This window comes from Giraffa tippelskirchi, chromosome 13 (assembly GCF_054371585.1).
Source record: "Giraffa tippelskirchi isolate mGirTip1 chromosome 13, T2T-mGirTip1v1.2.pri, whole genome shotgun sequence".
NCBI classification, from domain to species: Eukaryota; Metazoa; Chordata; class Mammalia; order Artiodactyla; family Giraffidae; genus Giraffa; species Giraffa tippelskirchi.
In genome coordinates, this window is record NC_137287.1 from 38,910,198 (window position 1) to 38,932,659 (window position 22,462).

The 22,462-nt window shown below is 52.7% G+C and overlaps 3 protein-coding genes across 4 annotated transcripts; 1 reads left to right on the forward strand and 2 right to left on the reverse strand.

Moving 5' to 3' along the window:
* The first annotated feature begins 63 nt into the window (after positions 1-63).
* SRRM2 (serine/arginine repetitive matrix 2) lies at positions 64-18,069 on the forward strand. Of its 2 annotated transcripts, none has more exons than XM_081555212.1 (17): positions 64-256; positions 3,385-3,663; positions 4,573-4,680; positions 4,863-5,027; positions 5,193-5,270; positions 5,657-5,719; positions 5,811-5,843; positions 6,067-6,117; positions 6,264-6,356; positions 6,442-6,717; positions 7,017-7,215; positions 8,255-14,931; positions 15,684-15,968; positions 16,508-16,890; positions 17,041-17,154; positions 17,286-17,396; positions 17,508-18,069. In XM_081555212.1, exons 2-10 carry the CDS (start codon positions 3,422-3,424, stop codon positions 6,482-6,484), a joined length of 876 nt encoding a protein of 291 aa, XP_081411338.1. In that variant the 5' UTR covers positions 64-256; positions 3,385-3,421; the 3' UTR covers positions 6,485-6,717; positions 7,017-7,215; positions 8,255-14,931; positions 15,684-15,968; positions 16,508-16,890; positions 17,041-17,154; positions 17,286-17,396; positions 17,508-18,069. The 2 variants fall into 2 exon arrangements, with proteins under 2 accessions (XP_081411338.1, XP_081411339.1); XM_081555213.1 differs by having other exon boundaries at positions 5,660-5,719.
* Positions 9,491-13,638, reverse strand: LOC145531788 (uncharacterized). Its single transcript, XM_081555214.1, has one exon. The coding sequence runs from the start codon at positions 13,636-13,638 to the stop codon at positions 12,790-12,792; it is 849 nt and encodes a 282-aa protein (XP_081411340.1). The 3' UTR covers positions 9,491-12,789.
* A 228-nt stretch (positions 18,070-18,297) lies between the features above and the next one.
* ELOB (elongin B) lies at positions 18,298-22,462 on the reverse strand. The gene is made up of 4 exons (XM_081555215.1): positions 22,402-22,462; positions 22,128-22,262; positions 20,801-20,906; positions 18,298-18,462 (listed from the first exon to the last, which is right to left on the reverse strand). The coding sequence occupies exons 1-4, from the start codon at positions 22,402-22,404 to the stop codon at positions 18,350-18,352; spliced, it is 357 nt and encodes a 118-aa protein (XP_081411341.1). The 5' UTR covers positions 22,405-22,462; the 3' UTR covers positions 18,298-18,349.

The window sequence follows — 22,462 nt, forward strand, 5'->3', positions numbered from 1 at the left end:
GGGCCTTGCGACGCGCGCGGCTGCGTGCTGACGCGTTTAGTTGGTCGTGCTGACGTGCAACGCGGCCCAGGCGGGGTGCGAGTGGCGCAGTCGGAGCCCGCTGCGGCCCCTGAGGAAGCGAGGAGGCGGCGGTGTCGGCTGAGTCGGGCGGACCGGCGAGGCAGGGCCGCAGCTCCAGGCCCCGAAGGACTCAGGAGCTCGATCAGCGGCAGCACCTCTCCCCCTCGGAGGCGGCGGGCGGAGGCGGCGGCGGCGGGTGAGAGGGTGAGGGAGCGAGCGAGCCGGGTGGGGGAGGGGCGGCGGCCCCGGCGCCAGGCCAAAGCGCGCGGAGAACGGCTTAGGCCGCCGCGCGCACGCGCGCTCGCCGCCCCTAGCTCGCGCGGACGTCCCTGTTCTCCTGCCTCCCCCCTCTCCCCCTCTCCCGCGCTTCTTGTCGCGCGCGGGCTTTTATTCCCCCTCCCCCATGGCAATGGCGCGCGCCGCCGCGTGCACTTGGGCTCGCGCGCGTTCTCGGCGAGGAGTGGGTAGCGCGCGACTCTGGCTTCTCGTCTCCCGGACGCGTACGGCGACGAGGCCCTGTTGCAGCTGTCCTTGCCGACATCTTGTTTGCGGGGAGGGGGCTGCGGCGGCGGGGGCCGGCTGTCGGCTTCTTTGCCCCGCGCCTCGCCGGCGTCCGGCTCATCCGTCCCTCCCCGGGGTTGGGGTCTGGCCCTGAGCCTCCCAGACTACCGGGCGCCGCGCAGCCCCCTCCCCCATCCCTCAAGGCCGAAAATAGGTCTTGGCGGCTCAGCCTGTGCGAAGAAGGTCTTGAACTAGATGCCTCCTAGATTTAGGCAGTTTGGATTCGTTACTGTCTGCCATGAAGTATTAAGAAGCGAAGCGTTCAAAACGTTTTTTTTTGTTTGTTTTTAATTTAAGTATTCAGTCTAGGTATGTTAAGGCAGACCACGTGCTCTTTTCTTGCACCTTTTCATGATCGCCTCCAAAGTTGTGTTGGAAGCTGGGGAGGCGGCTGCCAGCCCTTTCTTGAGGAGAAAGCGCAGGGTTTTGTTATAATTTGACTCAAAACTCTTCCAGACCTTGATTTTTACGCAAACGCTTATGTAAGATATCTCTTGGGTCAAAAATTTTAAAAGTTGTGTTGTCTTTCCTTTTGAATGTGTTGAGTCTAGGCCTCTTACTGAGCTAGTACTTAAGCTTCTTGTGTTCGGTAGCCTCGTCAGCTACTATGGTGCCCCAGTGCTGAACTTGATGTGCTTACGTATTACTTAGTTTCATTTTCCTGCACCCTCCGCTCCCTTTTTGGTGCGTTTCTTTCCTCCACTGTCATAATACTGAATTTTAAGAGTCCTTTTGTCTTGTCAGTTTGACATGTGATAATTCTCCAACAGAAAAAACTGCTTTTTATCTTCTTTTGCAGCTTGCTTTTACTGTCTGCTTTTGGCTTGGGTGATTTTTGCATGCCCATAGTCCGTGGACCCCAGTTTAAGTATCTCCATTTAGGTTTTGGTGATTTGTGTATATGTTTTATTGTTACACTCCTGTCCATCGGTCCTTTTTGAGCATTGTCTTGGATGCCATGGTATTTCTGTTTTTTGTTTGTTTTCTTTCCTGGTTCCTTCTTTAAAAGTAGTTTGTTGTGATTGAATACCCTTTGCTTAGCAGCTGCTGGTTATCCTTCTCCAGGGAGTGGGAGGATTATTGCGTGAGGTGGTATGGAAGTGTGGGTGAATGGTTAAACTGAAGAATTAATTACAGGTCAGAAGGTTTTCACAAGGGAAGCAGAAACTAGGTAGGGTATAGAGAGCCAGAGAAGATCTAGCTTGAGTAAGGAGAAATTTTGAGAAAGTAAAAGTGAAGGTTGGAAGATTTCTTGCACTATAAAGAAATTTTTCATTTCTTCACGCAGTTCCGCTTGCCTTTCTTAGATTTAGTATCATCCTTTACCCCAATATGGTTATTTTTTTGTTTTGTTTTTAGATTGCTAGAGTCTGCAACTGGGATTGGGTAGGGACCCAGCCTTAGAGTTGGGGGGTAAGGGATACCAAACTGTTCTATACTTGAGCTGTCTTCCTTTTATTCAACATCTACCTGTAAAGGGGGAGGTTAGTACATTTTTCCAGGTGTTTATATAATGTTTTTTACAGAATATTTTAAATGAAACTTTCCTTTTTATCCAGTTCTGTGTTTTTTCCTTCTGCCTTCACTAATCTCTCCACCTTTGTTCCTTGGGTTCTTTCCTGGGGTCCTGTTCACGCACACATTTCCCTTGTGAAACTATCTTGGACAGGAGGAATTGGAGGAAAAAAGAGTACATATAGCAAGAGAAAGGAAGAGAGTCTATGTAGTCAAGAAATCTAATCAGAAAACTAGCATTTGAGGGTTTCTTCAGAGTCATGTGGGGCTGGATGAGAAAAACTATAGGAAGTAAGGTAACGAGGGGACTGTTAAGTCAACAGTTTGACATTAATGAAGGTGAGGGAGAAAGAGTGGGGTTTTTGTGAATAAGTATAGGGAAAGGAATGTAGAGAAGGTATGGGGAACAGTTGGACTAGAGGAGGCCGGTTTGATACATACAGAGCGTTGAGTTGAAAACGTAATCTTTTAACAGGAGCTAGGGAGACTTGGGTGAGCCACAAACCATGTGAGAAACCCTTTTGGGAAGGAAATTGAAGAAATAACTTTATCAGTCAGGATAGTTGATTGGACATGCTCCTTACCTGAGAGATGAAGTATATGAGGATTATGTATCCAGGCTTCATGTGTTTCTGCAGTGCATGCTGGCCTTTTAGGTTAGGCCTCCTTTTGGATATCTAGGGGTTCTTGAGTTAACTTGTATTCATAATTTTTGGCTACCTTCAGGGTAGCTAGCCTGAAATGCTTAGGTCAGTTCTTGGAAGACTCTAGACTTGACTGCAGGCCCTTCTGTGCCACAGATCTCTCTCTCTCTGTTTTTATTTTTTGTTGGTGTTTGTTGTGCACTGTTTGGAGGCCTCAGTCAGTTGCCAGGGGTTAGGAATCACAGTAGTTGGTAAGGATATCACTTGTGCATATTGGGTTCAAAGGAGAATAAAGGGATAATGTGGAGAAATTTGGGAGAAATGGGATCTTTGTTTGGGGTGGGTAAGGAAAAGCTAGGTACAAACAGAAGTGGCTCTTGCACACTGAGGATAAAGACTGTAAGAGCTGGTCTTGATTTGGTAGAAAGAAAGTGAGGGAACGATAAGGAAGGGTTTGTTTAGACCAGGAGGATTGTGCAGCCAAAGGAGGTTTAGTGTGGAGAGACCTGTCGAAGTAGGGTTGAAGAAGAGCAGGGATTTGGGTGGTGGTAAGTGGCTAGTTTGGGGCCAGGGGCCTGACCCGTGTCTCCCCGCTCCCCTTCAGGAGCGGTGGTGCCCCCCCCCCCCCCGGGCACGGGGCCATGTACAACGGGATCGGGCTGCCGACGCCCCGGGGCAGCGGCACCAACGGCTACGTCCAGCGCAACCTGTCCCTGGTGCGGGGCCGCCGGGGTGAGCGGCCTGACTACAAGGGAGAGGAGGAACTGCGGCGCCTGGAGGCTGCCCTGGTGAAGCGGCCTAATCCTGACATCCTGGACCACGAGCGCAAGCGGCGCGTGGAGCTGCGATGCCTCGAGCTGGAGGAGATGATGGAAGAGCAGGGGTGAGGGAGGTCTGGGGGAGAGCCAAGCACCGAGTGAGTGCAGAGCTGGGGGAGTTAGGTGGGCTGTAGGAAGCTTAGGGCAAGTTGAAAGAGGCTTGGAGAGGAGTGAGTTGTAGGAGGGGATGCGATAAAGAAGCTAGCGAATTGAAAGGAGTTGAGGGGCAGTTCAAAGTGGAACCTGTGTCTGGAACATAAAAGGGAGCCTGAGGGAGTCTGAATTATTTAGATGAAGGCACATGGGGAAAGAGGGGGGCCATTGAGAAATACATGCTTTAAGGGAGAGGTGGGGAAGCAGACCAGGCAGGACACAAGAGCTTGGTAAGCTGATACGTGTTGTCATTGGTAGAGAAAAGGAAGGTGAATGGATTTAAGGGTTGAGGCCTTGGAGAGTAGCAAAGGAAGGAAAACAGGAAATTGGAATAATACCTGGATAAAGGGGATCATGAGTTGGGTAGGGAAGTGAGATTTGTGGAAAAGGAGCACATTCAGGCAGAAAACCTTTTAGAGCAGTGGTTTTCAAACTTCAGCAGTGGCATCCCCCCGTTTTGTTTTTGGTTTTTTTTTTTAACAATGCATGTTACTTTGGAATCCCATGAAATGAAAGACCTGTTCATGTTGATTGAAGTTGGGGAGGAACACTTGGAACTCTGCCTGCTTAACTTTCCTCTTTTGGCCCCGGAGTGTAGCATGTTTAAAATCCACTGTTCTAGAGGGTGTAGTCAGTGGAGGGAAGAAAGATTACAGGAAAAGAGCAGAATTTAATAGGAGGGCCCTTTGGGTGACAGTGAGTGAAAAATTTTATGTGTGCATGGAAAGGGAAGGGATCCTGCTGGGAACAAGGGAATTGTGAACCTGGGTCTGGGGAGAGTGTCTAATCAGGCTCTAACCCTGAAGGCTTTTCTTCTTCAGGTACGAGGAACAGCAAATTCAGGAAAAAGTGGCGACCTTTCGACTCATGTTGCTGGAGAAGGATGTGAACCCTGGGGGGAAGGAGGAGAACCCAGGGCAGAGGCCAGCGTGAGTGTTTCCCTCTCCATTTTCTCTGGACTCTTCTGCTGCTTTTGCTGTTCTCTCTCCTTACTGTGGATCTGCTCTCGTCTGCCTTTTCTCATGGCTGTTTGGTCTATGCCTGCAATTGTGTGAATATGACTGCACTTTGTTGTCAATCTCCTTTAGACCTTTGACCTTTTCTCTTCTAGGGTAACTGAGACTCACCAGTTGGCAGAATTGAATGAGAAGAAGAATGAGCGACTCCGAGCTGCTTTTGGCATCAGTGATTCCTATGTGGATGGCAGCTCTTTTGATCCCCAGCGTCGTGCTCGAGAAGCTAAACAACCAGCTCCTGAGCCTCCCAAGCCTTACAGGTACACGAGACCAGTGTCAGTTTCTCTTCCTAATTCTAAGCGCTTTGCTCCATCTTTTGTGTGTGGATTATTTCTTCTCAAATTCTTCAGATTTTGTTCTGAAGTTGAAATGCCTCAGAAAATTCATCTTAGCACCCATCTTTGCTTCTTTTTGTCTTCACTCAGCCTTGTCCGGGAGTCTAGCAGTTCTCGCTCACCAACGCCAAAGCAAAAGAAGAAGAAAAAGAAGAAAGATAGAGGACGGTAAGTTAGTTGGAAAGTTATTTTGGTAGCCAGAGGACCGCACCTGTCAGGTTTTTTCTCTTTGGAAATAGAGAATTTTTATTTCTAAGAAGCAGGAGGGAGTTGTCAGGAAAGTCAGGGAAGAGGAAATATGTGTGCTGCCACAGTGGGGAAGGGTTGATTGTGTAGCTCTGCAGAACTGATCAGAATTTTGGTACCGTGTTCTCTTTTGAGGTTTGGTGTTATAGATACCTATGCTGCTTAGAGAGTAAATGAGTTCTGGGTGTACATCTGGCACATAGGTGCTGTTGGAGTTGTTCTGTGCAGCCTTTTGAGGATGGATCTTAAGTAGGGTGGGCCAGGGAAGGAGGCAACCTGAAGGACCCTGTTTCTGAACCCACGTTTAGCAGGTCAGAGAGCAGCTCTCCTCGACGAGAGAGGAAGAAGAGTTCTAAGAAGAAGAAGCACAGGTATGAGGTGGGAGTACATGGAGTGATGGGAGAAGCTTGGTGAATTCAGGCATAGATAATAGTTTATGTTTTATTTATTTTTTATCTACAGGTCCGAATCTGAATCCAAGAAAAGGAAGCATAGGTAAGAGCTCTTTGTGGCATAGGGAGCATAGTGGCACATGGAGTGGTGAGCCATTGCTATACAATGGCTGTGTTTGCTCTTTTTTTTTCTCCTTAGAGTAAAGCTCAGTTCCTTGATTTCCTGCTGTTGATTCTCGTGAATAACAATTCTTCCCATTCTACTTTTGGATGTTTTTTCCTTTAAAAATGGTTTTTATGTTAAATAATCTTGCCTTATTTCCCAGGTCTCCTACTCCAAAGAGCAAACGTAAATCTAAGGACAAGAAGCGGAAGCGGTGAGTAAATTAGAGGGAAATTTGCTTAGCGGGTAGATGAGTGCCACCTGGGAATAGGGCAGTCCAGTAGAAGGTGGAGGGATGCATAAGGGGAACCCTGTAGATGTGTGACAGTGCCCTGAGCTGTGATATTGGTCTTCCTTCAGATCTCGAAGTACAACTCCAGCCCCCAAGAGCCGACGGGCCCACCGTTCAACTTCTGCTGACTCTGCTTCTTCTTCAGATACTTCCCGCAGTCGGTAAGGGGTGGTCCAGGAGGAAGGGAGGGAGAGGGACTTGTGGGTTAATCAATTTAATATTTATTGAGCGCCCACGGTGTGCTAGGCGCTGCACAGACCATTCGGAAGACACGGTCCCTGCCCTCTAGGAGCTGACAGGCTAAAGCAACAGGATGGACAGACATATACATTTCCCCTTCTCTTTTTTTTGTTTTTGTTTTTGTTTATTTTATTTATTTTGTTATTTTTTGTTTTGTTCTGATATATATGGACTGCCAGAATAGGGGGGGTGGTGGTTTGTTCGTGGTGTCTGGGGGAGGAAGGAATCCTTGCCCTGGCTTCCTTAATCTGGGAAGGCTTCCTGAAGGAGGTGGGCTCAGAGGTGAGTTGTGAATGAAGCGGGTAGGGACTGGACTGGGTGGAGGGTTCTGGGAGGTTTGGGGGAGGTAAATATGAAGGGGTAGAGGGAGAACATTTTTGGGGATTGATGTTGAGAAGAGAAGGAGCAAGAGGAACTGAACCTGAATTTCAATGTGAATAATTTGAATCTTGTGAGTGAGAGAAGGCTTTTTGGAGGAGGGTTATAGTTAGGGAAGGTAGATGGGAGCTGGGGAGGGGGTTTTCTGTTCTCTCCTGAACTGATTTTCTTTCTCTCTTCCCGTCCTCAATTACCTCCCTCAGGTCTCGAAGTGCTGCAGCTAAAACCCACACAACTGCCTTGACTGGACGAAGTCCTTCGCCTGCTTTGGGGCATCGAGGGGAAGGAGATGTACCTCCTAGGGAACCAGGTACTACCAACATAGGGCAGCCTAGTAGTCCGGAGCCTTCCACAAAGCAACCTAGCAGTCCCTGTGAAGACAAAGATAAAGACAAGAAGGAGGTATGTTCCTGATTTAATGGATGTTCTTGGGGTTGCAAGGCTGTGGATTCAGGATAGCTGTTCAAAGTTAAGGGAAAAATAAGGTCACGTTTTGTTTTCTGATTTGTCTCTTGGTATTCATGAAGTTCTCTTTTGTATCTGCAAATCATTTAGAATTGTGACTTTCAAACTTCACTAGGTATTAATAAATAGGTTTTACCTTAGTGTTCTGTTTGTAAATGTAAGATAAAACTTGGAACAGAAAATTTTCTTTATGCTTACTAGCCTTTTACTATTCAGTGTCTCTAATATTTATTTGATTAAGTGTTGCTGTGGCTTACTAAAACTTCTCAACCCACTGAGTTGCTGCTTGCAGTCTGAAAACTACTTTTGGAAGGATCTTTTCCATACCTTTTCTTTTATACTTGCTTTTCTAATTCAAACCCTAATCGTGTTTTCTTATTTCAGCCATCACAGTGTATTTTTAATTGCTCTTTGTTAAAGTTGTAGCTCTCTGTTATTTTTCATGTTCTCCAGAGTTGCTTTTCCAAACTGCAAGTTGGATCACCTCAGAAACATAATTTACTTCCTATTTCTCTTGGCTTATGTTTTAAGGTTTTTGTAACTTGGTTTCTTTTCCTGTGTTTTCCTATACTTTATCCTAGTTTTTGTTATTCACATGCCATATTCTCAAACTGTTTTTTTCCCTTTACTTTAATATAGTTATTTTTTAAGGGTGAAGTCAATCACTTTGGGAAATTGCTTTATCTTTACATTTAAAAATACTCTTTTCTCCATTTAGCATGTTACAGTGGTCATTGTGAACTAACAGTACATTAGATTGCATTGATTTTTTTCTAGATTAGAAGACCCTTGAGATTATTATAGACTCTGTTTCATATGTTTTTAACTGTATTTTGTATTATGTGATTATTGAATGAATGTGACTGCCTGTGGTGAGGAAAAGGTGTTTCATTGGAAGGGGTGTTGGGACCTTACAGATGATAGGAAGTTTTGGTGCTTACATTATCCCTACCCCTACTCTCTTTTTTACTCTTAGAAATCTGCAGTTCGACCTAGTCCCTCTCCGGAAAGGAGCAACACAGGGCCAGAACCACCGGCTCCCACTCTGCTCCTTGCTGAGCAACATGGCAGCTCCCCACAACCCCTTGCAACAACTCCCTTAAGTCAGGAGCCAGTGAACCCCCCTTCTGAGGCTTCTCCAGCCCAGGGTCATTCACCACCTAAGTCTCCTGAGAAACCTCCCCAATCTTCTTCAGAGAGCTGCCCACCATCCCCTCAACCTACCAAAGTTTCTCGGCATGCCAGCTCTTCCCCTGAAAGCCCTAAACCGGCACCAGCTCCTGGGTCCCGCCGAGAGAGTTCTTCTCCTGCATCCAAGAGCCGCTCGCATGGCCGAGCAAAACGGGCTAAGTCACATTCTCATACTCCTTCCCGTAAGGTGGGGAGGTCCCGTAGTCCTACCACCATTAAGAGGGGGCGGTCTCGGTCTCGAACCCCTACCAAGAGAGGTCATTCTCGGTCCCGGTCACCTCAGTGGCGTAGGTCACGGTCTGCACAGAGGTGGGGACGATCTAGAAGCCCCCAGCGACGTGGCCGCTCTAGGTCTCCTCAGCGACCAGGCTGGTCCAGGAGCAGAAACACACAGAGAAGAGGCAGGTCTAGATCAGCAAGACGAGGCAGGTCACACTCTAAATCCCCTGCAACTAGGTGCAGATCTCGTTCTAGAACACCTGCCCGGAGAGGCAGATCTCGGTCTAGAACACCCGCCAGGCGGAGGTCACGATCTAGAACACCCGCCAGGCGGAGATCACGATCTAGAACACCCACCCGGAGAGGCAGGTCTCGGTCTAGAACACCTGCTAGGCGCAGATCTAGGACCCGGTCACCTGTACGACGGAGGTCTCGTAGTAGATCACCAGCCAGGAGGAGTGGCAGGTCACGTTCCAGAACCCCAGCCAGGCGTGGGCGCTCACGCTCTAGAACACCAGCAAGACGAAGTGGCCGGTCACGCTCTAGAACTCCAACTAGACGAAGTGGCCGGTCACGCTCTAGAACCCCAAACAGGAGAGGGAGATCTCAGTCTAGGACACCAGCAAGACGGGGAAGATCCCGTAGTAGAAGCCTAGTTAGACGGGGAAGATCTCACTCTAGAACACCACAAAGAAGGGGCAGGTCTGGCTCATCATCAGAGCGGAAGAACAAATCGCGCATGTTACAGAGAAGGAGCAGGTCCAACTCAAGTCCAGAAATGAAGAAATCGCGGCTCTCTTCTAGGCGGAGCAGGTCTCTCTCTTCACCAAGGTCCAAAGCAAAATCCCGCTTGTCTGTGAGGCGAAGCCTTTCAGAGTCCTCTCCATGCCCTAAAAAGTCTCAGACACCACCAAGGCGCAGTCGCTCCGGATCATCCCAACGCAAAGCTAAATCTAGAACACCACTGAGACGAAGTCGCTCTGGTTCTTCTCCGCCTGGTAATCAGAAATCTAAAACACCATCAAGACAAAGTCATTCCAGTTCATCTCCTCAACCTAAAATGAAGTCTGGAACACCACCAAGGCAAGGGTCCGTAACAAGTCCCCAGGTAAATGAAGAGTCTGCAATGCCACAGAGACAGAGCCGTTCTGAATCATCACCTGACGCTGAGGTGAAGCCTAGGACCCCTTCCAGACATAGCTGCTCTGGGTCTTCTCCTTCTAGAGTGAAATCTGGCACACCTCCAAGACGGAGCCGATCTGGGTCATCATCTCCACAACCCAAAGTGAAGGCAGTAACATCACCAGTCCAAAGCCATTCTGGCTTCTCTTCTCCAAGTCCTAGTAGGATGACATCTAAAACATCTCCAAGGCAAAGCAAATCAGTGTCTCCATGCTCTAAGACAGAACCTAGATTGTTGCAAAGACACAGCCATTCTAGATCTTCCTCTCCAGATACCAAAGTGAAACCTGGAACACCACCAAGACAAAGTCACTCAGGGTCTACTTCGCCGTGCCCCAAAGCAAAGCCCCAGATTCCACCAGGGCATAATCTTCTTGGATCAAAGTCCCCATTTTCCCAAGAGAAGTCTAAAGATTCACTAGCACAAAGTTGCTCTGGATCCTTCTCCCTCTGTCCAGGAGTCAAGTCTAGCACACCACCCTCATTTCTGCAACAGAAGGGACAATCTCCAGCTTCACCAGACTCCATATCTGGTACTTCAAGCCCAGAAATGAGACCAAGTCATTCTGAATCTCCATATCTGCAGAGCAAATCTCAAACACCTCCTAAGGACAGCTGCTCTAGGTCCTCATCTCCAGTCGCTGAGCTGGCACCCAGATCTCCAACAAGAGGTGAATTGTCAGCAAGTCCTAGGCTGAAATCTGGAATATCTCCAGAACAGAGCAGGTCCCAGTCTGACTCTTTCTCATATCCTGCCATAGACTCTAAATCTCTTCTGGGACAGAGCAGATTAGAGCCTTCTGAGTCAAAAGAAAAAACTTGCTTACTCTTGCAGGAGGCTGTTAGTGCATCACCTCCAAGACCAAGAGACAAATTGAGTCCTCCTCCAGTGCAGGATAGGCCTGAGTCCTCACCGGTACTCAGAGATACCCCTAGAACTCCATCAAGGGAAAGAGGTGGTGTTGGGTCATCTCCAGATACAAAAGACCAAAGTTCTGCATTAGCTAAGGTAAGCCAAGATGAAGAATTAATGGAGGTAGTAGAGAAATCTGAAGAATCTTCAAACCAAGTCCTGCTGCATTTGTCTCCAGAACTTAAAGAAACAGCTGGAAGTAGTGTTGAATCATCTCCAGAAATAGAAAGGCCTGCTATACCTTTGACTCTTGACCAAAGCCAGTTGCAGGCTTCTTCGGAAGAAGTCCCTGCAATGGCCTCAGCTTGGAGTGGGCCACACTTTTCTCCAGAACATAAAGAACTGTCAAACTCGCCTCCCAGGGAGAATAGCTTTGGATCACCTTTAGAATTTAGAAACTCGGGAGGCCCTGTTGCAGAAATGAATACTGGATTTTCTCCTGAGGGTAAAGATTTGAATGGACCTTTTCCTAATCAGCTAGAGACAGATCCATCTCTAGATGTGAAAGAACAATCAACAAGGTCCTCCAGACACAGCAGCTCTGAGTTATCCCCAGATGTGGTGGAAAAAGCAGGAATGTCTTCAAACCAGAGTGTGTCTTCGCCAGTACTTGATGCTATACCCAGAACACCTTCAAGGGAAAGAAGTAGTTCTGCATCTTCTCCTGAACTGAAAGATGGCTTACCCAGAACCCCCTCAAGGAGAAGCAGGTCTGGGTCTTCCCCAGGACTTAGAGATGGATCTGGGACACCCTCCAGGCACAGCCTATCTGGGTCATCTCCCGGAATGAAAGATATACCTAGAACACCATCCAGGGGGAGAAGTGAATGTGATTCTTCTCCAGAACCAAAAGCTTTGCCTCAGACCCCTAGGCCAAGGAGTCGTTCTCCATCTTCCCCGGAGCTCAACAATAAATGTCTTACCCCCCAGAGAGAGAGAAGTGGGTCAGAGTCATCAGTTGAACAGAATACTGTGGCTAGGACACCTCTTGGGCAGAGACGTCGGTCTGGATCTTCTCAGGAACTCGATGGGAAACCCAGTGCATCCCCTCAGGAGAGAAGCGAGTCAGACTCTTCTCCAGATTCTAAAGCTAAGACGCGAATGCCACTCAGGCAGAGGAGTCACTCTGGATCCTCTCCGGAGGTGGACAGCAAATCCCGGCCTTCTCCTCGGCGTAGTAGGTCTGGCTCATCCCCTGAGGTTAAAGAGAAGCCAAGAGCAGCACCCAGGGCACAGAGTGGTTCTGATTCCTCTCCTGAACCCAAGGCTCCTGCCCCTCGAGTTCTTCCAAGACGAAGCAGGTCAGGTTCATCAAGCAAAGGCAGAGGCCCTTCTCCTGAAGGAAGCAGCAGTTCCGAGTCCTCTCCAGAACACCCTCCCAAATCCAGAACTGCTAGAAGAAGCTCTCGGTCATCACCAGAGCCCAAGACTAAGTCTCGTACTCCGCCGCGCCGTCGCAGTTCCCGGTCATCTCCTGAGCTAACTAGGAAGGCCCGGCTCTCCCGTAGGAGCCGTTCTGCATCATCCTCACCAGAGACACGCTCTAGAACTCCCCCGAGACGCCGAAGAAGTCCCTCAGTATCTTCCCCAGAGCCAGCTGAAAAGTCGAGATCGTCACGCCGGCGGCGTTCAGCATCCTCTCCACGCACTAAGACAACTTCAAGGAGAGGCCGTTCTCCTTCACCAAAGCCTCGTGGGCTCCAGAGGTCCCGTTCCCGCTCGAGGAGGGAGAAAACCAGGACGACCCGACGTCGGGATAGGTCTGGATCTTCTCAGTCAACCTCTCGGAGAAGACAGCGGAGCCGGTCGAGGTCTCGGGTTACTCGCCGTCGGAGGGGAGGCTCTGGTTACCATTCACGATCTCCTGCTCGGCAGGAGAGTTCCAGAACCTCCTCTCGACGCCGCAGAGGTCGCTCTCGGACACCCCCAACCAGTCGGAAGCGTTCCCGCTCACGCACATCACCAGCCCCGTGGAAACGGTCCAGGTCTCGGGCTTCTCCAGCCACTCACCGGCGATCCAGGTCCAGAACACCCCTAGTTAGCCGACGGAGGTCCAGGTCTCGAACCTCACCAGTCAGTCGGAGACGATCCAGGTCTAGGACATCAGTGACTAGACGAAGATCCCGATCAAGAGCTTCGCCCGTGAGTCGAAGGCGATCTAGGTCCAGAACACCACCAGTAGCCCGCAGACGTTCAAGATCCAGGACGCCGACCCGCCGGCGTTCCCGTTCTAGAACTCCACCAGTGACTCGAAGAAGGTCCAGATCTAGGACTCCACCTGTAACCAGGCGGCGATCTCGAAGCCGGACCTCACCTATCACCCGCAGAAGATCAAGATCCAGAACATCCCCAGTCACCCGAAGGAGATCACGATCTCGTACTTCTCCAGTAACTCGAAGAAGGTCTCGCTCGCGAACCTCTCCAGTGACACGCCGCCGATCTAGGTCCCGAACTCCTCCAGCTATTCGGCGCCGCTCCAGGTCTCGAACCCCATTGCTGCCACGCAAGCGTTCTCGAAGTCGCTCGCCACTTGCTATTCGCCGCCGTTCCCGATCCCGTACTCCACGAACAACTCGGGGCAAACGATCCTTAACAAGATCTCCTCCGGCCATCCGCAGGCGTTCTGCCTCTGGAAGCAGTTCCGATCGATCACGTTCTGCTACTCCTCCAGCAACAAGAAACCATTCTGGTTCTCGGACACCTCCTGTAGCTCTCAACAGCTCCAGAATGGGCTGCTTCAGCCGTCCTAGCATGTCACCAACTCCTCTTGACCGCTGTAGGTCACCCGGAGTGCTTGAGCCCCTCGGCAGCTCCAGAACACCCATGTCTGTCCTGCAGCAAGCTGGCGGTTCCATGATGGATGGTCCAGGTCCCCGAATTCCTGATCACCCAAGAGCATCTGTACCTGAAAACCATGCTCAGTCGAGAATTGCACTTGCTCTGACTGCCATCAGCCTTGGCACTGCTCGGCCTCCTCCGTCCATGTCTGCGGCTGGCCTTGCTGCGAGAATGTCCCAGGTTCCAGCTCCAGTGCCTCTCATGAGTCTCCGAACAGCCCCTGCGGCCAGTCTTGCCAGCAGGATCCCTGCAGCCTCTGCCGCAGCCATGAACCTGGCCAGCGCCAGGACACCTGCCCTCCCCTCAGCAGTCAACCTGGCTGACTCCAGAACACCAGCTGCAGCAGCAGCCATGAACTTGGCCAGCCCCAGAACAGCAGTGGCGCCTTCCGCCGTGAACCTCGCTGACCCTCGTACTCCCACAGCCCCAGCTGTGAACCTAGCAGGAGCCAGAACCCCCGCTGCTTTGGCAGCTCTGAGTCTCACGGGTTCTGGCACAGCCCCGACTGCTGCAAACTATCCGTCCAGTTCCAGAGCACCCCAGGCTCCAGCTCCTGCAAACCTGGTGGGTCCTAGGTCTGCACATGCCACAGCACCTGTGAATATCGCCAGCTCAAGAACCCCTCCAGCCTTGGCCCCTGCAAACCTCACTAGTGCTAGAATGGCTCCAGCCTTGTCTGGTGCAAACCTCACCAGCCCCAGGGTGCCCCTCTCTGCCTATGAGCGTGTTAGTGGGAGAACCTCACCACCACTCCTTGACCGAGCCAGGTCCAGAACCCCACCAGGGGGCCCAGGCTCCAGAACCCCGCCATCTGCCCCAAGCCAGTCTAGAGTGACCTCTGAGCGGGCTCCCTCTCCTGCTTCTAGAATGGTCCAGGCTCCCTCACAGTCTGCTCTTCCTCCAGCTCAGGATCGGCCTAGGTCCCCAGTGCCATCTGCTTTTTCTGACCAATCTCGATCTTTACTTGCCCAGACCACCCCTGTAGCAGGGTCTCAGTCCCTTTCCTCTGGGACAGTGGCAAAGACCGCGTCCTCTGCTGGTGACCACAATGGCATGCTCTCTGGCCCTGTCCCCGGGGTGTCCCACCCAGAGGTTGGGGAACCACCTGCCTGTGCGGGGGCGCAGCAGCCTCCCACATTGGCTGCCCTGCAGCCAGCCAAGGAGCGGCGGAGTTCTTCGTCCTCGTCATCCTCTAGCTCCTCCTCCTCCTCGTCATCGTCATCGTCGTCCTCCTCCTCCTCCTCTGGCTCCAGCTCTAGTGACTCGGAGGGCTCTAGCCTTCCTGCTCAACCTGAGGTAGCACTGAAGAGGTGAGGGGACTTGTAGAACTCTTGAATGGGGAAGGCTTCGGGGATGGTTGGTGGGAGTGGGGAGGGAGAAGCCCTATCCAGAGGTTCTTTGCTCTTTGAGAGAAGGTATGGGGACCCTGACCCTTAAGTTGGGGGTAGAAGAGAATGCTGGGGTGGGGGTTAACGGGGGGATGGATGGGACAGATAAAAGTCTCTGAAGGTTAATTCTCTAGAGGATAATGATAAGTTTTCCGTCTCTACAGAGGACAGAACTAGAGGAAATGGACTTAATTTTACAGCAGGAGGGATGGCAGTTAGACCTCAAGAGGAACTCCCTGGGCTGGAAGGATCTTCAGAGGTCATCCTATCCCTCTCCCTGCCTCCAGGCAGGACGGCCCCTCCCCCAGCCAACCCGCACACACAGTGGCCTCCCCAAGCTGCGGCTCTCCTCTCCGAGGTCGGAGACCACCCAGCTCGGCTTCCACACCTGAGCCCAGGGGCCTTATTCCTCCATCAGGGACATTCTTGAGGTTTAACCTTGATCCCTTTTGCTGCGGGCCCCAGCCTGTTGCTTGTGTTAGCAGAGGTTGGGTCGGCTGGGGCCACCACCGCTCTCCAGAGAATGCGCTCACAGACTCCTGGCTCAGCTCTCAGCTCGGAGAGCCCCAGGGCCTTCCTCAGCACCCCTCCCCCACTGCCGTTCCTCCAGGCCAAGGAAGGTAGGGTTGGGGCTGGGGCAGCTTGTCTCCACGTGACACCCTCTTCTCCCACAGGGTCCCCAGCCCTGCCCCAGCCCCCAAGGAGGCTGTTCGAGAGGGCCGTCCTCCAGAGCCAGCCCCAGCCAAGCGGAAGAGGCGTTCTAGCAGCTCCAGTTCCAGCTCCTCCTCCTCCTCTTCATCATCATCCTCTTCTTCCTCCTCCTCCTCTTCCTCCTCCTCCTCCTCCTCCTCCTCCTCATCCTCCTCCTCTACTTCTTCCTCCCCGTCCCCTGCTAAGCCTGGCCCTCAGGCCTTGCCCAAACCTGCAAGCCCCAAGAAGCCACCCCCTGGCGAGCGGAGGTGAGTGCTGCCTTGCTGGACACAAGGGTGGGGTGTGACCCGGGGGTGTGTCTGCTCACAGTACAGGAGGAGTTGGGCTCTCCTCTCCCTGCCTGCTCCTCTTGTGCCCTGTTCTGGCGGAGGGCTGCACCACCCAAGCGGGTGCGCAAGCCGGAATTGGGGAGTCCTAGGTTCCTTCCTCTCCCTGCCCCTGACATACAGCCTGGTCCCAGGTCCCAGGGATTCTAGCTCTTAAGTCAACCTGTTACTGTTACCAGGGCTCTGGTCTGGCCACCGTCATCTTCTCCCGACTCTGTCCACAGCCTCTTCCCTGTCTCCCTGCCTCCACGCCATTCTCTTCCACACGTAGCCAGAGGGATCTTTCTAAAACCGCACATCTGGTTACTCCCTTCACTCCACAAATCCTTCCGGGACGCCCTGTGGCCTGCAGGATAAAGCCCCACCTCTGCGGGAATGGCGTGTGAGGCTCCTCACCAACTGGCCTTGCCTGCCCTGTGTTCTCCTCTCCTGCCCGCCCCCACACACGCCCTGTGCTCCAGCCACACTCAGCAGCGCCTTGCAGTCTAAGGAGAACCCCATGCCTTTGGACATGCTGTTCCTCCTGCCTGGAATTCCCTTGTCCGCCTGGTGAACTCCTCGTTCTGCAAGACTCCGCTCAAACAGCACCTTCGAGAAGACTGCCCCTGCCCCTTCCCTGCCCTGCCCTTGTCTTCCCTCCCCTGGGTCCCCAGACCACGTGTACACCTTGTGTACAACTGTGGGGCTGCTTCCCACACATGGGGCCCAGCGAGCCTCCCTGGGCCTCCCTTCACCATCAGATTGAGCCCCTCCAAGGGCAGGGACTGTCTTTATCTTTCCGTCCCCCGCTGCACCCCGTGCCCTGCCTGTTGGGGTACTCGGTGGATGGTGTGCGGGCGGATGGGTGAGTGAGCGGATGAAGGTGGGTCTGAGGTTGGCCCTGTGTGGTATGAGGTTTGGCGGTCAGGACCTTGGTGGGGTGGGGGTGGGTCCTGAGTGTCGGCTGCTGGGTTTGGAAGAATGTGGCACTATGGAGACCTGCTCTGATCCCCAGGTCCCGCAGCCCCCGGAAGCCAATAGACTCCCTCCGGGATTCCCGGTCCCTCAGCTACTCGCCTGCTGAGCGCCGCCGCCCCTCACCCCAGCCCTTGCCGCGGGACCAGCAGAGGTACGTACAGTTGCCACTCTGCTCTCCTGCCATGAGCCCGGTCTAGCTGCTGATGCCTGCAGAAGGCGGCTCCAAGGTACCAGGTGTTGGTGATGTGCTGTGTTTGGTCTCACGACGGCTCTTCATTGCAGCTGCAGCGAGCGGGGTTCCCGGAGAAGCCAGCGCGGCGACAGCCGCTCCCCGGGTCACAAGCGCAGGAAGGAGACGCCCAGCCCCCGCCCCGTGCGGCACCGCTCCTCGAGGTGAGTCCTTGTCACACTCTAGGGCTGGGCTCCCTGTTGAGCGCTGCGGGGTGGGGGGGGGGTGTTGGGGGCTGCCTGGGCCTCTGCATTGATGACTCTCTTCCGTTTCAGGTCTCCATGAATCCTTTCGGGGGAATTCCATCCTGCCCCAAGTTCTGGAGCCACGGGGCATGCCCTCCTTTTTTCCCAAGGGAGCCAGGGGAAGGGATCCTTGTCTGCCCCCCCCCCCGCCCCCGCAGCATCCCGTGGGGAAGGGCTCCCTTATTTCCCTCCTTCTCCTTTTTTTTTCTTTGTTCTGTGAAATGTTAATCTCTGTGAGTTTTTCCTGGTTCACATGTTTTGGGGGGTTTGGGGTGGGTTGGGAATGAGAGTGGGAGTTGCGGGAGGGGAGGATACAGTTTGGGACTCCCAGGTCTTGACGCAGAAAGGACTTCGAAGGAACTTCCTCCCTTTAACTCCGAGTACCTGGGGGGATGATGGTTTGGAACCTGCGGACCTGTGTGAGTTATACCCAGAAGGAAGGGTAGTTGAAATCAGTTGGCTCCTCCTGGCCTCCCAGTGAGGTTGTGGCCCCTCCCCCCAACTTTTCTTCACGTTTCTTAAAGGCATTTTGGTTTTTTAAAATCTGTACAGCCAGAGCAACTTTTTCTGTCAAATAAAAATGAGAAATGCAGGAATTGGGTCCACAAACTTTATTGGGGGTGGGAGGGCTAGGAGAGGAGCTGCCTTTGCTTTCTGGCTGCATCCCCTGCCCCCAAGGGCCACATCTTAAGACCTTTTTGTTCCCAGGCTGAGAAGGCTGGGCTGGAAGAGGCTGAGGGTGGGCCACACACCAGAGAGGGGAACACACCAGAGAGGGGGATGCCCGAGTCAGGAGAGGGTGTGCAGAAAGAGGCAGCAATCAGGTGGACACCCAAATCTTTTATTGAGGGGGGACAGTTGGGGGAGGCCTCTCACTGCACAGCCTGTTCGTTGGCGCTGCTTCCTGAGTCCTGGGGCTTCATCACGTCCGGCAGCTCAGGTGGGCTGGAGAAGGGCTCAATGCGCAGGGCCTCAAATGCCTCATCTGGGGGAGAGGAAAGGGGGCCTTGCTGGAGTTGGGGTGGCCTCTGCTGCCCTCCCCCAGCCTGGCCATGCGGGGGCCCTCTTTCTTTACCTCATCTCCCTGGGTGAGCCTCTGAGCTTATCTGCATCCATCTACAATTTCCCCCACCTCCCCATTCCCTTCACACTTCTTCCTGCTTCACATCATGCCATTATGTCACTCCACGTGTTTTCCTATGCTCCCCATGTTCCCACATCAAGCTTTTTCTTGCCTTGCCCTCTGCCACTTAGAATGGCTGCTGCCCCCAGGCACCCAACGGCATTCAGATACCACTTCAGAGAAACCTTCCCCAGGCATCCTATATAGTCCCTCTATGTTCCCAATGCCCAGGACACACAACCACCAGTCGGGAATGCCGTTTCTGGTAACCATTGCTCTACTAGGAACAGCAGGTCCCAGGAAGCTTTCCCTGTCTTGTTCTTGCTGTGACCTCAGCACAGAGCAAATGAACTGCACTTCTTCTTCTGCATGAAAAACCTCCACCTGGCTCAGGAACTCAACCGATTAGGCTAATCGGTTAGGCTAACTGATCTCCCTGGCCAATGAGTTGAAACTGGCCTCTAGTGGGGAGATGACCATCTCTAGTAGGAGCTGGAAATGCTAAACATCCTGCAGTGCACAAGATAACCTCACCCAGAATCATCCAGCCCCAATGTCAACAGTGCTGAAGACACCTGGCCCGGGTTAATAACAAATTCATCTTCCAAGACACAAATCTGAGTCAGAATTCCAGTCTCTTTCTTATCACCTTTCCCCATTCTTTGGAAATGGTCTGAAAGGTGCCATTTAACACCTGACACTGTTATCACACCTCCCTACCTAAGCAGTCACTTTGGGGGGTGGGGAGACCTGTCTCTCTACACAGGGAGACAACCTCCCACCCAGAAGTGTGCTTTTGTGAGTAGAATCAGCCTGTCTTCAGTCCACATCACAGCCCCCATCAAAATGGCAATTCCATACATGAGGTGCTGCCACCCAAGGTGGAAGTCACCACAACGTATGCCACAACTTGGGGTCAAGGGGAAAAACAAACCACCTCACTGCACTGTGATAGTTCTCACCTGCAAGATGGCTGAGGTGCTGCAGGTCCATAGAGGGCCTTTGTTCAAATCAGAGGAACAGACATTTTGTCTTGGACAACGAAGCCTGGCCTAGCTTAAGAAGAACACATGTACTTTCAGCCCTCCCCTACCTGCCTCAGAGAACACCTTTATAGGGCACTACACCTGCCTGCCCATCACCAAGACTCAAGGGAACCCACATAACGGCCCCTAGAACTGCCTTTTCCTGAGCACTTGTGGGGCCTGGGTGCACGAGGGCTCACCCCCTTGCTGTGAGGCTGGTCCTGGCGTCATACTCCTTTTTGGAGACCACTCCAGTCTGGGAGGCGCGGGGCATGAAGTAGCTGTCCAAGGACACAGCTGCTGAGGCTTCACTTGCTTTGTCCTCACAGAACAGGATATTCGTGAGGCTAAAGTGTAACTGAAGCTATATGCTCCCTCCTGAGCCCTCACTACGAATTCTTACAAGCTACAAAAAGAAACTTGTAACTTCATCCAAATTCACCAGCCCCTGGGTCTACAGCTGTGAAAAGACCCTATAACCCCTGTTTAAATTTTCAGAGACAAAGGATAAAATTTAAATCTTTTTCTTGGGAAAAAGAGATACACTGGAGCAACATAAACCACCCTCACCACTCAGGTATCTAAGCTTTGGTCAGGGTGGCACGTGGTTGAGGAGAGTACTGGCTCTGAGAGCAAGAAAGGGCAGAACCCAATCTAATGTCTGCAGGCTCAGCTCACTCATCCTTAAAATGATTCTAATAAAAGTCTGCCTGGTACAGAGATGCACCATGGAGACAGCAGGCGGCACGGCATCCAGCTCAAACAAGGTCCTGGCAGACTGCATCTGGACTGGGGGGGTCCCCACGTGACTGCCAGCAAGCCTGGGCATCCGAGGCTCCCAAATGGGGATGGCAGTGCTTATTCCTCAGGGCTAGCGAGAGGACTGGATCGGACAATGGAAATAAAGTGCAGAGTGCAGGGCCAGGCCCTTAGTCCTCTGTAAATGTAAGCCAATACTGTGACTAAGGATCTTTTGAATCTTCCAAGAAATTGGCTTCAGTTTCCATAAGCATTTCACATGCTTCACACTGCTTGTAGTGGGGAAGCAAGCACACTATCTATTGCTTGCATTTGGTGTAATGGGAGACAAGGTTCAAGAGGCTTGGAGGAACAACTGCAGGCTCCCTGAACACCCCTTTCTTTGGCCATTTCCACCCTATCACTGCCCCTCTCACCTGCCCTGAAGGCTAGCCCCACAGTGGCTGGGGCCTGAGGCCGTGCTGTCTGGCTGGTGAAGCCACACTCGCCCAACGTCTTGCCGTCGTCCAGAAGCTGGTCGTCCTGAGGAGAGAGGAAGGCAGGGTCTCAGGAGAGGCCCCAGGAGAGAGAAGTCACAAAGACTTCTCTGGTCAATAGCTACAATGCAAGTCAGAAGAGGGAAGAGACACAGCCCCAAGTAGGGCCCAGAACCACCCCAGAGTATGTTAGTTTCCAGGGCTACATCCAAGACTTTCCATATCAGAATCTCCCAGGATAGGGCTCTGGAATCTCCCTCGCTTCCCCCCCCCCCCCCAACTCTAGATGAATGCAAGTCCAAGTGCCAGTGAACCAATCTGGCCACAGGTAGATCTGGTTGCACCCCAGCTCCACCACCTTGGACAAACAGGTTCCTCTTTTTGATGTGAAGTTTTCTTATCTGTAAAATAGAAGTTATTGGAATTCCCAACTCATACGGCAGCCAAGAAGCTTCTATGAGCAAAGGACACACAGTAGAACGAACTCAGGCAGCAGGAAGGGTCCTTACCGCAGAAATCCCAGTAGATAAGGAAAAAAAGCCTTGACAAAGGGAGTGGAGCAAAAGATCAGTTTCCAGGCAGAAGCAGATCAATGCACTTAGGTGAGTGACCTCTTGCTGCCACACTTGAAAGGGAGGCCGACACTCTGTATTGCCCCAAAACCCCAAACCCCAAGCCATCCTTGCTGAATAATTGCGATTGGTTTGTAAGGGGAAAGGGGGAAGGGCGGGGGGGGGGGGCTTTGAGAACATCACCAGTAAGCTGGGGATAATAAATAGTTGTTGGGGGAAGAAGTGGTGGGACCTGACGCATCTCAACACTCTCCATTTCTTTACATTAAGAGTGTCTGGGCCGAGGGGCGCGTGATAGGTTTTGAGAGGATTAAGAGCATCGGGGCTGAAATCCTGACTCTGCCAACGACCTTGGGTTGGTCAAGTGGCCACCTCCAAGCCTCAGTTTTCTTCACGGCCGAACTAGCAAGTCAAGGGCCAGAACATCGCAGGGGGACCGCTGTAGGAATGAGATGAGACGCCGGCCCTCGGCGCTCAGCATACGGTCTGGCGCGAGCCTCTCACGCCCTCCTAATCGAGAACCTCGGTGCAGCGAGCGCTATCGGGGCTTCACCTCCCCGAGTTCGAGCAACGGCCCCACGCGGGGGAGCTCCGGCCCGCGGCTGCCGGTCGCCGATGTTTACATCAACGACGCTGCCGCCGTGCGCCCACGGGCGCCTGCAACCCCGGGGCGCCCGGAACCTACGGGACCGCACCTTGTACAGCCGCTGCTCATCCGGCGGCCGCTTGAGGATACCCTCGACGATCCGCTTCAGCTCGAACACGGTGCTCGACTCCTTGGCGTCCGTGAAGATGGTGGTCTTGTGGCGCCGGATCATGAGGAACACGTCCTGGGGGCGGCGGGCCGGCGTGAGCGCGGAGCCGGGGCCCACCCGCGCAGCCCCGCGCCCCCGCCGCCCCCGGCCCCGGCCCCGGCCCCGGCCCCGGCCCCGGCCCCGGCCCGGCGCCCCTCCCCCCGCGCCCGCTCACCATCGCGGCGGCTGCCTCTCCCCCTCGACGCGCCGGCGCGGCCGCGCTCCGCCCCGTTCCC

Coding starts and splice junctions, on each gene's coding strand:
- ELOB (XM_081555215.1), bottom strand. Junction 20,907..22,127: donor ATGAGCAGCGGCTGTACAAG/GTGCGGTCCCGT, acceptor CTCTCTCCTCAG/GACGACCAGCTTCTGGACGA. Junction 18,463..20,800: donor GGGGCTAGCCTTCAGGGCAG/GTGAGAGGGGCA, acceptor CCTCTCCCCCAG/ATGAGGCATTTGAGGCCCTG.
- LOC145531788 (XM_081555214.1), bottom strand. CDS start 13,638: ATGGAACCGCCAGCTTGCTGCAGGACAGACATGGGTGTTCTGGAGCTG.
- SRRM2 (XM_081555212.1), top strand. CDS start 3,422: ATGTACAACGGGATCGGGCTGCCGACGCCCCGGGGCAGCGGCACCAAC. Junction 4,681..4,862: donor AACCCAGGGCAGAGGCCAGC/GTGAGTGTTTCC, acceptor TTTCTCTTCTAG/GGTAACTGAGACTCACCAGT. Junction 6,357..6,441: donor TCAGATACTTCCCGCAGTCG/GTAAGGGGTGGT, acceptor ACGGTGTGCTAG/GCGCTGCACAGACCATTCGG.